At 33.6% G+C, this 14630-nt stretch overlaps 1 protein-coding gene across 1 annotated transcript in view; it reads left to right on the forward strand.

Moving 5' to 3' along the window:
* The window catches only part of NEK7 (NIMA related kinase 7), a 149422-nt gene that overhangs the window by 96359 nt on the left and 38433 nt on the right, over positions 1-14630 (forward strand). Inside the window, exon 6 of the mRNA XM_010358241.2 lies at positions 14308-14416. Within this exon, the coding sequence (XP_010356543.1) occupies positions 14308-14416 (109 nt within the window). The remainder of the gene's footprint in view (positions 1-14307; positions 14417-14630) is intronic.

Here is a 14630-nt window from a genome sequence, read left to right on the forward strand (position 1 = left end):
TTAGAGACCTAGCCTATTTCTAGCTTATCAAGTCACACTAGGCTTGAAGGGACAAAGAGTACGTGCTGGCTTTATCTTAAAGCACATTCCTGAGTGCTGCCTGTCACACAACATTTTCAGCTTTATTCCCTTGGCCGGAATGTAGTCTCATGAACCTATCTAGCTGCAAGGAAGGCTGGAAAAGAAAGTCTTTATTCAGCTGGCCGTGTGCCCAGCTAAACTTCTGTTACTATGGAACACAACTTGAACCATCTAGAAACAAACAAGAATAACTGAATGAGAAAAACAAAAGCTATTTATTTGAGCTTGCTGTAGCAAGGGAGTCAGCCAATCATCACTTGCATCTTGGCAGAGAACTGAAAGCAGACAAAGGAGTGAAAGGTTTGTAGAGGGAAGAAAAGGGAAGCCTTTGGGTATGCCCTGATGGGAGACTGCTGACATAGAGAAGCTATAGACCAGCTGACTAGAAACAGGGTGTCCTTGTGATTGGTTAGGTGTACATATTTGGCTTTCTCTGGTTGGTCCTAGTTAAAGGCAGGGACAAAATTAGGGAATCTGTCAGTTGTTATTCAATTGTTATAGAAGGTACTATTTAGCTTCCTAGATTGTCACTAGAGACAGCAGTCTGGCTTCCTGCAAGTCTAACTTATAGCACGCTGACTTCCTGTGTTGTTTGGTGTAGATAAAGAGTTGATTTCCTGGGCAGGTAAGAAAGATTGATACGTGGTTGGATATATGTACGTACATTAGTACATATGTCTTTAAGTAGATGGATGGATATGTGTACATGCATTAGTACGTATGTCTTTAAAAAGTATACATATAAACATCCTATATATTACTTAACCATCATAATAAAACTATGTGAGAGGTATTACTGACCCAATTGTATTTATATGGTCCTTCCTTTTTCTCCCTCATTTCCATGTCCCAGAAATAACCTCTAACCGTTATGTGCATAAAACCTTCCCAACTTTACTTACTATCTTTATACCCATTTAAATATAAAAATATATACTAATACATGTATTCTTTCTCAGACACATCATGATTTATTTTATTACTTTGTTAATAGATAGTTGGATTGTTTTCATTTTTTATTCTTACAGAGAAATCTCAAGTACAAAGCCTTATCTACATCAATACAACTGTATATAATGCTCCATTGTCTATTTCTATTACATAGATTCATTTAAATATTGCCAAGTAAGAGTATACACATTTTAAATAATAGCTATTGCCAAATTATACCCTTAAATAGTTAATACCAATTTGTAGCTTTTAAAAAATATCTCTATATTTTAATTTTTTATTTATTAGACATTTACTCTGTGCCAGGCACATGGTTTATGGCTTTTTGGAACTCATCATCTAGTGGGAGAATCAGGCATTTGACTAATACTAATGTAAAACTATTTACCTGCAGTTGTAATAAGTTATATAAAGGAAAAGTGGGGGTTATAAGGGATGATTATAACAGGACCTCTGAAACTACACTGGTGAATTCAGATGGCAATTAAAGGATTTTGATCAGTTGTCCTAGTTATTTAATCTTAATAATTGAGCCAGTTTGTACATCAATAAAATTGGGTCAGTAATACCTGTCTTACAGCATTATTATGATGGTTAAATAATATGTAGTATGTTTATATATATACTTTTTAAAGACATATGTACAAATGTATGTACACATACCCATCCATCTATCTGTGTCTTTATGCACCTATGATATCTCATAGGTATTCACATTTTCTTTATTCCATTTAAACCTCTGATCACTACGCTTCTAGCCTCCTTGCATCATACAAATCTACTCTTTTCTACTCTTCAAAGTTGTCTTTATTCCTCCAGTTTTACAGAGTATTTAAAAGTCACTAGACAGGAGCACCCTCACCTTCCCATGACTGAACCTGCTAGACCTACTTGTGTCTGTTACTGTTCTCTCCTCCTTCTCTCCTGTTACCATATTCTTGTTAGGTAGGAGGGATTGTTATGTTTCCCTCCACCTGGGTTCTCTATCCTTTCTCTGCCTGTATTCTCAGAAATCTTAATTCCTATCATTATCTGTTCCCAGTCCTAGATTCATAACCATTGTGCACTTCTGAGTTCCTTCTCTCATCATTTAAATATGCTCAGGTCACTGTTATTTTAAACATATTTATATGTATATACATGCACACACACCTGTTCCCCATTCATTCATTCATTCATTCAAGAAACTTATTTTCCAGTGGAGAAGTCAAATGCTAAAAGCAAGTAGAATATATGATATGCCAGATGTTGATAAATCAATTAAGAAAAATTAAAGAAAGAAAAGCAATAAGGAGTTTGGAGGAGGTGTGTTGCTATTTTATTTTATTTATTTAATTAATTTTTTTGAGATGGAATCACTGTGTCACCCAGGCGGGAATGCAGTGGTGCGATCTCGGCTCACTGCAACCTCTGCCTCCCAGGTTCAAGCAATTCTCTTGTCTCTGCCTTCCTAGTAGCTAGGACTACAGGCATGCACCACCATACCTGGCTAATTTTTGTATTTTTAGTAGAGACGGGGTTTCACCATATTGGTCAAGGTGATCTCGAACTTTGACCTCAGGTGATCCACCTGCCTCGGCCTCCCAAAGTGCTGGGATTACAGCTGTGAGCCACTGTACCCAGCCTGTGTTGTTATGTTAAGTAAGATAATCTCAGAAGAGGCTCTTAAGTCCTACCACCCTCACCTCTGCTTGCTTTTTCCTTCAATTACTACCCTAGTTCTTTTTTTTCCTTCACAGTCAGATGCTTACTCCTGACTCTCTTTCCAACCTACCACACATAATAGCTCTTCAATGACCTCTATCATGAAAGCCAAAGGACTTTGTCCAGTCTTCATTCTGCTTGATCTCTCAGCAGCATTTGGCTCTGCTTTTCATACCCTTCTTCCTAAAACACTTCTCCACCGGCTTATTGAGTCCCACAGTGTCTTGATTTTCTTCCTACCTCTCTGGAGACTATCATTTTTCTTAACTGAGTCATTCTCTTCTTCCTGGCCTTTAATGATGGAATTTTAAGTTTCAGTCCTTGCCTTTTTTTTTTTTTTTTTTTAGTTCTTACTCACATTATAGGCTGATCTCATTCATACCTGTGTATTCAGTTACTGTCTATACTCTTGTTGACTTCCGATTTTTTATCTTTAGCATGGAGCATTCTCTAAATTCTGACTCTATATTGGCTCAATATGCCTGTAAACAAATTCCTTACAGACTACCCATCCTCCCATGTTCCCTAACTTGAGGCCTGGCACCAATTTATCTAGTTGTGCACTCTGGAAACCAGGACTCTTTTTTGACATTTCACTCTCCCTTACCTCTTCTTTTCAATCTCACCAGATTCTGTTTATTTTTTCTTCTGAATCCATTCAAATTTCTTCACCTGGCTCCCTCTCCATTTCTCTCCCTATCGTCTCTCATTCAGAGAGAGTGAGAGCTTTTTAACTGTCTCCCAGTATCCAGCACCCATTCCTTAAATCCGTTTCTCCATCAGTCTTTAAGACGTTAGAGGGGAGAGAAACAAAGCAAAAGGAAAACCTCCTTTCAATCAAATCTTTCTAGATTTTCACTTTAAGGGTAAAGACTAAAATGTTTGGCAAGATTCAGCAAGCCTTGTGTTCTATAGAAGATAAGCTCCCTCAGAGAGGGTCAGAGTCCGTTTTGTGTATTCACATATTCCAAGTGCCTAGAGCAGTGCCTGGCACAGAGCTTGTGCTCAGCATGTATTTGCTATAGAATCTGACTCCTGCTCTTGCTGTGGCATATTGGCCTTTCATTTCCTTGAATGTGATTTTATTTTACCTGGGATGCTCTTCTTCTCCATTCTTGGCTGACTTTATTTCTGCTTGTACTTTAGTTCTTTACTTAGGTATCACTTCCTCAAACATATTCCTTTCACTCATAGAGTACTTTATGGTGTAAGTGCTCCCAGAGTGCCCTTCCTATATAAGACTTAGTAATATAATCATGTATTTATGTGTGTAATCATTTTATTGATGTTTGTATTTCCCATTAGACTTAAATTTCTTTTGAACACAGAGACCATGCTGGCTTTTCTTGCCTGGGTATCTTCAGTTTCTAGCTCATAGTACCAACTTCAATAAATATGTAGTGAATAGATGTATAGAAGTTGGTTGTTTTACTTCTATTACACTTCTCTGTTCCAGGGCTCAGTAGATAACATGAGTGGTTGTGTAATTGTCACAACAATTTCCTGCTGCTTTATGCTCTGGTCTCATAGAGAGTTGCTGTGATATTCAGTGTATTTTTTGCGGGAGTGGGGTTGGGTAGTTAAGAAATTCTAAAATTGTTTTCTGAACATGCTTATTGGTTCTGTAAGCAGTTCTTTATAAGATAGATTATATCAGGAAAAAAATCATAGGAACTTCTTTTGTGAAGGAATAGAACAATGGCTTAAAGCTTTGTAAAGGACAGCAGTGAATGCTTGAATTGTAATGAACATGATTCATTTCTTTTTAGTGAGTAATATTATAAATCATTGTGCATCATAACAATATATTTCATTCTCTCAAGTCTTCAGCTTAATTGGGGTAGAAGAGGAAATATAGCTTCTGGTCTGTATTCCAGAAATGAACCTCTGGATAGCATTGCATCAAAGATTTTTACAAGTAAATAATTAATTTGTTCAGGGCAGACTGACAAATATAATTAAGCAATTTATAGTTGAAATATTCAGTATTTCTCTAATTAGTGACAAAGGAATACCTGAGGCTGTGGTCAGATGAAATACTTCCCAGATGAGTTTTAGGATAAAAGGAAATCTAGAATTTTTCATCATAATTTCTTCATTATCAGCAATCAGAATTTTAAAGGAAAATCGACCTTACAAAACAGATTTCAGTTAAATTGTGCTGTATATGCCATATATTTTCTTTATTGTAGTTAAATTGGACACATACGTGCTCCATTTTGTAGTATGTCTTATTATACTGTTTATTTCGCTATTCTAATGTCAAGAAACATATTTGGTGGTGAAGACCCAGTGTAGAGGAAATTAATCTCAAAAATATATAAATAAGAGGATTTTAAAATTTCAACTTGTCAATAGAAATGTTACTAAAACATATTTTAAATTTTCATGGTTCATTTCACAATATATACTTCATTCATTGAACTGTTTGTAAGCACGTGTATTTATAACTACCTATTGGTAAGTCAATTTGAGACAAATAGAAGAAACTATAAATGTATGTATTTAATATTATATATTTTTAAAAATTGTTTCGCTAGAATATCAATGAAATAAAATGTAACCTAATAAATATTTTGAGAAGAAACTCAGAGGTTTGTTATCTGCCAAGAGAATGTCATACCATATCACAGTGGCTAACGAGGAAGTGAATATTATTCTTATAAATATTTTTTAGTTAAATATGCAATACAAATAATTTAAATGGATGTCTGTTTTCTGCCAGGAGTTTGACACTGCACAAAATAAATAAATAAGACCATCGTTTCTTATTTCTAGGATATTTAGGTATAGGCTATCTTCTTAGATTGCTGACTTTGTGTTTTCTACCTTGTTACCACCTGTAGGTCATTCCTTCTAAATTTGCTAGGAGCCTTAAAACTCGTTTTGTTTATATATACATAAAATTAATTTTACATATTGATTTTTCATGTGTTTACAGTTGTATTTCGTATTAATTTTTTATTGCTGCATAGCAAATTACCACAAATTTAGCAGCTTTAAGCAACACAAATTTATTAACTCTAGATTCCTGTGAATCAGGATTAATGGGTTCTCTGCTGAAGGTCTTAGAAAATTGAAATCAAGGTGCCATCTGGGGCTGTGAGCTCACTTGAGGTTCAGGGTCTTACTCCATGTTCACTGGTTTTTGGGGGAATTCAGATCCTTGAAGTTGTATGGCTCAAGTTCCTGTTTCCCTCCTGGTTGTCACCTGGGGGTATCCTTAGGTTCTTGAGGCTGCTGGCCTTTTTCTGCCCCATTTGTCTCCACAGCCTGCCATTGTGTTCCCTTAAGACCAGCAGGAGAATTTCTCTGGGTTCAGATCTCCCTGGATGTTTTTGAATGGCTCACCCAATTAGGTCATGACTACTCAGGCTAATGTCCTTCTTGATTAACTCAAAGTCAGCTGATTAGGGACCTTAATTACATCTGCAAAATCCCTTCTTCTATATAACATATAAAATGGGAAGAGTAATTCATAATATTCACATGTCCTACTCACATTCAAGAGAGTGGGATTATACAACAGGACTTGAGAATTTGGGGGAGTGAGGTATATCTTAGAATTCTCCTTATGGCAGACATTAATAAATTAGCTAGAATGTCAACCATGTTTTGGAGATAACTTATTTTCAAATACTATAACTTAAAAATCTTGTTCACCTACTTGGTTTGGCTGTTTTTACGTTTGCAGACACATTTTTATTTGTACTTATCCAAATGTAGAGGTTGTATTGGAAATAAAATCACTTTGAAATGTCTTTTACACTCTTGGCCTTTGGATCCTTAAAGCAATAAAGGTTTCCCAGCAGTCCCATCTCTCTTTGATAACTCTGATTTATTGTTTACCGGGATACCTACACTTTCCATTTCAGCCTCTGGACAAAGTGTATAGCCCATGTCAGACAATTATGAGAACTGCCAGTGATTCCAAATGCAGTTTCTCACTAAGTCTTTTGTATAAGATCGTCATCTGTCTTATATTTCATTTTAGAATTATTCTGAAGTCCTAAGGTTACAAGTTAGTAGCGCTATCTGAAAAAAACTACACAGGATTGAATATTATTTTATATATATAAATTAAAAAAATATATTTTATATATATACACACACATAGATACATTTACTTAGGTACCTATATATAATATGTGTACATCTATGTGTCTATATCTGTATAAATTTTTGTCTACATATGGTATGTATATGTAGGTGTGTTATATAGAATTTTTTTAAAGAGCAGTGTTACTGATAAAATATCACTTGTGTTTTCCTTGATACTTAAGTAGTTTGAAATTGAAGCAGTATAGAACTTAGAGATTTTAGGAAATTGAAACTTTATACCATGAAATGACCATTATTTAATTCTGTGAGCATAAATAAAAGGTGGTATATGAACTTTGAACTCTGTTTGCTTGGAAAAAAATTGAAGATAATTTTGAAGGAGCTTATTGCTCCTTACATTTGAAGATGATAGTGATATAAAACTCCCTTTTGTAAACCATGTAATAGCATCGTGAGCAGTAATTTTGGTAACTGTAGACACTTAAGTAAGGATAAGGGTTCAGACGCCATTATGTTAAGCATCTTAATTTCTTTCCTTTAGATTTCAATTGAGATACTTTTACTGTTCTGCTGTGTTTTCTTTGTTTATTATGAAAATTAAACTATCTCTTCAACTCTTAGTGTTGTCTAGTATAACATAGCAAGAAAGAATTTATTAAAGAGGGAAATATTTCTGTTTCTCTTTGTGACCTTCTTTGTCTCCTCTAAGACTGACCGACTATTCTTTTTAATCTCACTTTATCACTAGTACTCTGATGCAATAGAGAAAACATTTTAAGTATTTCCAAGTCTTTTCTTATCAGTTTTAGTAATGTGGAAACTTCTCTTAAGAATTATTCACATGGCAGCAATGCAGGGACCATTCTTTGTAGTAATTCTATTGCATTTGTGTGTTTTTATTGTTGATCTTTTAGTTTTTTAATATTCTAAATAAGTTCCTTGATATTGATGTACCAGTTTTCAGGAGGCAACTGTTTTGGGGGAGTTTTGTGACTTTATGAGTACTTATTTTTCTTGTTTGCTAAATAATTTAAGAAGTTTTTTCCCCCTCAAGGTGTAATTGCTCCAGAAAAATATTTTCTGTTTCACATTTTCTACCCTAAGATGAAATATATTTTTGGCTTGCATTAATAACCTGCATAATTTTAACTTTTGGGAATCAATTGATTATATTTATATTCTGTTATAATCTAAAAACAGCTTGGCACTCTTAATAGATTTTCAAACATTACAGGAAAACACAAAGACTAGTAGACCTTGGATAAGAAGATAAAATGAGATGCTAGTGATAAGTATTCTCAGTGATCTCATGACTGTAAGGCCCATTCTACTTTACACCTTCTTTTTTTTTTTTTCTTTTTTTTAATTATTTTTAATTATTTATTTATTTATTTATTTATTTTATTATACTGTAAGTTCTAGGGTACATGTGCATAACGTGCAGGTTTGTTACATATGTATACTTGTGCCATGTTGGTGTGCTGCACCCATCAACTCGTCAGCACCCATCAATTCGTCATTTATATCAGGTATAACTCCCAATGCATTCCCTCCCCGCCCCCCCATGATAGGCCCCGATGTGTGATGTTCCCCTTCCCGAGTCCAAGTGATGTCATTGTTCAGTTCCCACCTATGAGTGAGAACATGCGGTGTTTGGTTTTCTCTTCTTGTGATAGTTTGCTAAGAATGATGGTTTCCAGCTGCATCCATGTCCCTACAAAGGACGCAAACTCATCCTTTTTTATGGCTGCATAATATTCCATGGTGTATATGTGCCACATTTTCTTAATCCAGTCTGTCACAGATGGACATTTGGGTTGATTCCAAGTCTTTGCTGTTGTGAATAGTGCTGCAATAAACATGCGTGTGCATGTGTCTTTATAGCAGCATGATTTATAATCCTTTGGGTATATACCCAGTAGTGGGATGGCTGGGTCATATGGTACATCTAGTTCTAGCTCCTTGAGGAATCGCCATACTGTTTTCCATAATGGTTGAACTAGTTTACAATCCCACCAACAGTGTAAAAGTGTTCCTATTTCTCTGCATCCTCTCCAGCACCTGTTGTTTCCTGACTTTTGAATGATTGCCGTTCTAACTGGTGTGAGATGGTATCTCATTGTGGTTTTGATTTGCATCTCTGTGATGGCCAAACTATACTACAAGGCTACAGTAACCAAAACAGCATGGTACTGGTACCAAAACAGAGATATAGACCAATGGAACAGAACAGAGTCCTCAGAAATAATACCACACATCTACAGCCATCTGATCTTTGACAAACCTGAGAGAAACAAGAAATGGGGAAAGGATTCCCTATTTAATAAATGGTGCTGGGAAAATTGGCTAGCCAGAAGTAGAAAGCTGAAACTGGATCCTTTCCTTACTCCTTATATGAATATTAATTCAAGATGTATTAGAGACTTAAATGTTAGACCTAATACCATAAAAACCCTAGAAGAAAATCTAGGTAGTACCATTCAGGACATAGGCATGGGCAAGGACTTCATGTCTAAAACACCAAAAGCAACGGCAACAAAAGCCAAAATTGACAAATGGGATCTAATTAAACTAAAGAGCTTCTGGACAGCAAAAGAAACTACCATCAGAGTGAACAGGCAACCTACAGAATGGGAGAAAATTTTTGCAATCTACTCATCTGACAAAGGGCTAATATCCAGAATCTACAAAGAACTCAAACAAATTTACAAGAAAAAAACAAACAACCCCATCAAAAAGTGGGCAAAGGATATGAACAGACATTTCTCAAAAGAAGACATTCATACAGCCACCAGACACATGAAAAAATGCTCATCATCACTGGCCATCAGAGAGATGCGAATCAAAACTACTTTACACCTTCTAATGCAATTTAAGGTACCTGAATTTTATTCAGTGTGCCAAGAGAGAAAATACTTATACACTGTAAATTAGTATTACATAACAAAATTTTAATTTTATATAATTTTCCACAATTGTGTATAGCAAATATTTGTAAAGTTTAGTTTGTTGATACCTCATTGTACCTTCCAAAGAAAAATGTTTCCATAGAAAGATTAATAAAAATATCACACTTAGCACTGCCCATTATACTTCCAGAAGCATCCTTTTTCATCACCCAGTATCTGTGCATTTGATTCTTTGAAATAACCACGACAAAATATAGTTTTATAAAATTGCATTATAATTGCAGTGCTGTGTTTGGGAACATCCCCTCTGATAGTAAATGTTTGACCTGATTACAAGCTTATAACAAAGAACTCTAACTACTTGTCATCTTATGTTAAAACCTTTTATAGTATTAAATGGACCAGTAGGAATCTCTGAGGTTTTTTGTTGTTACTAATTGGATATATGAAGGATAAGGCATACCAGGAAACTATTATTTTTAAGTATGAAATGTGCCAAACAGACATTTATTATTTCTGTTTCATTTGAAACTAAGACTGTAGACCCATAGATTATATTTCAGAAGTGGTGGAGACTTCATAGATCATCTCCAAACTAGGAAGCTGAGAGCCATCAAGGTTAAATGGTTTGTTCAAGGTCGCACAACCTGTTACTGTCAAACCTTATAATCAGGTCTATTATTATAAGATGGATATGGATTGTGTTAGTGGCACATTTAAACATTTGACAACACTCCAAGCAGGAAATGCTTCCTTATATTTAACATAAATCACTTACTTCCTCTTACTGGATACTTGAAAGAAATGGAGAGCAGCTGGTGCATGTAATTCCAGTTCTCTTATAACTTCATTATTTCTCATCATTTAATTAACATTTTTCCTAATCCTTTTCAAACACACCTTGCACACCAAGATTGCGTTTTGTTTTTTATTTTTTTAACCAAGCAGTGCATTTCTAAAGGATGCTTAGTGTATGATTCCCTGGATTGGCTACACAATTGCAAGTCCCTTTGTTAAAAATTAAAAATTTTTTAAATGGCAGTAACAGGGCTTTAAACTAAGTGCCAGACCTGCATACAGGTTCCCTGCCCATGAAGCTGACCCTGATAGTTCCAGATAGTTTGCCTAAAATTTTCTTTTTTAAAGATTAACATGTCAAACTGTGTGCTTAAATGTTTTGATATGCCACAGAGAATAATAATTTTTTTGTAAAATAAGATCATTTTCTATTCTTTCTCTGTTGATGAGGTTATGCTGGGTAATATCATTGAAGCTTTTCCTGAGATTTCTTGAGGAAGAATATTACAATTCTATAATTCAGAAATAAACAGTGTATATTCTACTTGGAGTTGTAATGTCTAGAATGCAGGAACCAAGTTACCCAATGGAGTTCAAAAATGGTACTTAGATATTCAGTGTCCACTATGTAATTGGATTTGATCTTGGTCATTTAATTTGTAGTAGGGTGTTTGGAGATTAATAATTTTAAAAAGAGTGTATCTATTAAGATGTGACTATTTTCCCAAAATCTTTGAAAGGAAACAGCTTGGATCAGCTGTAGCCCTTTTTATATTAATATAAATCACTTAGATGGTGATGCAGATGGGTTTTACCAGATAATGCTGAGCTTCACCTAAGTGAAATGTTGGTAATCTTCTTACACATAAGTCAGAAATAATATAATCTGATGTTTGTATATACATACATTTTGTATGTAAATTGATTAACTTTTTGTCACGTCTGATTTTTCTATTTGAATAATACCCAGTATTTATTTGAGTAATTTTGATAACAGTAGAAAAGGTGCTGTTAAAGTAACTAGTATTTGAAGATTTGCATAGAGAAAAGACTAGCCTACTTAAAAAAAAAAAAGACTAAGCAAAATTATGTCCAAATGATCAGGTATATATGGGTGTTGATTTTTGCCTGCCCATAAATTTTTGGATACTTTATTTTCAACTATAAAAAAAGTTGCAATTCTATTTCATAGCATAAATATGGTAAAAGCACCCTGTCACATATTCTTTCATTTTCTTATAAATATTTATATTGGTTCCAACTTTTAGATGTATTGGTTACATTATTTATTGCTATATTAAAAACTTGCTATATAACAAATATATGTACATTTTTACTTTTTACATGTTGGCATTAGATTTTTTTTTAAATCAGAGCTAATCATTTATATAGAGCTGACTTTTTTCAAGGGAAAACAGGATTTTCAAACAATAATGCTCATTGGCTAGATAATTAACTTTTAAGAAGATATGTGTTTATTAGAATAAATTTTAAGAGAAGGTTGTTCTTTCTTTTTTTTTATTTCTTTGGCTTTGTAGAAGTTCCTATTTTGTAGTGCTAATATACATTTTACTCATAGTAAAAAGAATTCAAATTTTCATTGCCTTTTTGCCGTTCTTCCTCTTTTAAGAGATAGCCAACAGTGCCACCATCAGAACAGACAGGCTTTTCTCATTTTAAGTGTTGGTTTTCTCGAAAACCAACAAAAAAACAAAACCCAAAAAACCCTATACTTAAGGAATGGTTTAAAAGCCACATATGTTTACGCAGACATTTATTAAAAATAATGAGAGATACTAATGGCATAATGAAACTGCCTTTATTTTATGAAAAAATCAAATTCATGTTATTCTTCAAAGGCCTATAACTAATTTGGTTACTTAACTCTTACCAGGTCATTCTGAGTAGTGTTATATTGAATTCAGCTTGTTGTCGTCAGTTTTAACTTGTAAGCTACAGTCTCAAAGAATACAAAAACATGAAAATAATCAGATCATCTTGGTCCGGTAACATCTTCCCTGTTGTGCAATTTGGGGGCAATTTTTAAATTATGCCTTTTCTTTTAGATTTGATTTCTTTTTTATAATGGTATTTAAAAAGCAAACTTCCAACTACATTATAATTATGATGATTTCAAAATCTGTATTAAAGCATAAAAATTTGTTTTCATGGTCTGATATGTACATGATATGGTATATTTATTTTTGAATGAAAAGAAACCTGGTCCCCATCTTCCTGTTGACATCAAACAGTCCTCTGATATGCTAATCCAGCATCAGGGAGAGCACATATATACAGGGTTTATTTGGACTCATTCCAAGTCTGAAAGAAAATTATGTGTAAAGAACTGATTTTGCAGCATTACCCCCTTTGAATGAAAACTGATGTTGACACACTCTGCAATTAAAAAGACATAGTCTTGAGACCTGATATGGGAGGTTTCTAACATTTTAGTAAGACCCTGATTTGCTTTTTAATTACCTGGTCATCTAATTGTTTTTTATTCTTTGGGATGTAATGTTACTGATGTAATAGCTATTGAAATTGCTAATAAATTTATTTCTGTAGTATGTGTTATAAGAAAGATTAACCTAAGATTACTAGCTTTTCCTTAAAGATTTATCGTTTGGTGCATACATTGAGTACGTATGAGACAGTAGATATAATTTTTTGCTCAGTATGAAGTAGGGATATCAGCGGATTTCCTGTACTGTTTTTCCATTCATCCTGCCCTCAGCTGGTCACTGGTGTAAAAACTGAAAGGTAGCTGTTTTAGAATTTTCTCAAGTATAGTTCCTCCATATTCAATAACAAAAAATCAATTTAGTTGGACTTCTCAAAATATCTTTGGATATCTTTGGATAAATTGCATTAAAGTACATATTTAAATTTTAATATATATATATTTTAAGACAGTTAAAATTATTAGAAAATTTTATGGAAACCAATTAAAATGCAATATTCATGTTGGTTATTTTTAAGTATTGTTAAATGGGAAACCACTTGCATTTTGTTTCTGAAAAATAATTTTTATGTATTGAATCTTTGTAAGTCTTACAAAGCTAAGAACTTCGTCCTTGAAGTAATATATTATTAGTGTAGTCTTCTAGCAGACTTATTGTAGAAAAAATGAGCATAAATAAGTACCTCTGGTTTTACAATTATTGTAGTATTTGCCCTCTTATGTGCAACGACCCCTCTCCTAAGTAGCCTGTTGGTGCTGTCAGCTTTTTGCCTGGGCATTCTTGTAAGGTTTTTCTTCCATGGAGTTTAGTTTCATTCATTCAAAGCAGAGTACAAGTTTGACTTGCATTGTACAGTAGAAATATTCATGAAAACTTTCTACATAAATTCCTTTTATTTATTTAACTTTTAATAAATTGTGATATTTCAAATCACCAGGGTGGTTCAGTATTTAAAAGGAATTCTGTAGTGAAACCTTCTGCCAGGAGAAGAATTGTCTTTTAATGAACGTAATTACCTACATGTATCTAGACTTTTTTATTCTGGCTCTTCTTTTAAGACAAGAAATTGTTTTAGATGTTAATTTTTTGAAATAGTGGGACATCACAAAAATGTACCATTACACAGTTTCCGCCAACCTTAGTTATAATAGGAAAAAACTTAAGCCATTATGTCAGATAAAATTCTTGGAATCATTTCAGTATAAAGATCATATGCTTTTCAGCTGATAATGGTAGATAAAATTAGGTGTTTTTCTGACTTACAGATTTTTTTCCTATCTGAATCCAGTCTTGAGAAATTTTAGTTTTTATAATTCTTATTTTTAATTTTCAAAAAGCATTTTAAGAAGCAAAAGAGGCTAATTCCTGAAAGAACTGTTTGGAAGTACTTTGTTCAGCTTTGCAGTGCATTGGAACACATGCATTCTCGAAGAGTCATGCATAGAGGTAAGATAAAATCATTAAGAACTTTTAATCTTGTTTTAAATGATATAAGTTCTTTAAAGTAAATGTCTTCCAGTCATTATGTAATGCCATACTTTTTCAGGTAATTATTTTCAAATTAGAATTGTGCTAGAATGTTAAACCTTTAAATAAAGTACTACTTGATTTTAAATAAGAATGTAAATTAATCTTCTGCTTGACTCTTATGAGCATCTTA

Source organism: Rhinopithecus roxellana, chromosome 1, assembly GCF_007565055.1.
Source record: "Rhinopithecus roxellana isolate Shanxi Qingling chromosome 1, ASM756505v1, whole genome shotgun sequence".
NCBI classification, from domain to species: Eukaryota; Metazoa; Chordata; class Mammalia; order Primates; family Cercopithecidae; genus Rhinopithecus; species Rhinopithecus roxellana.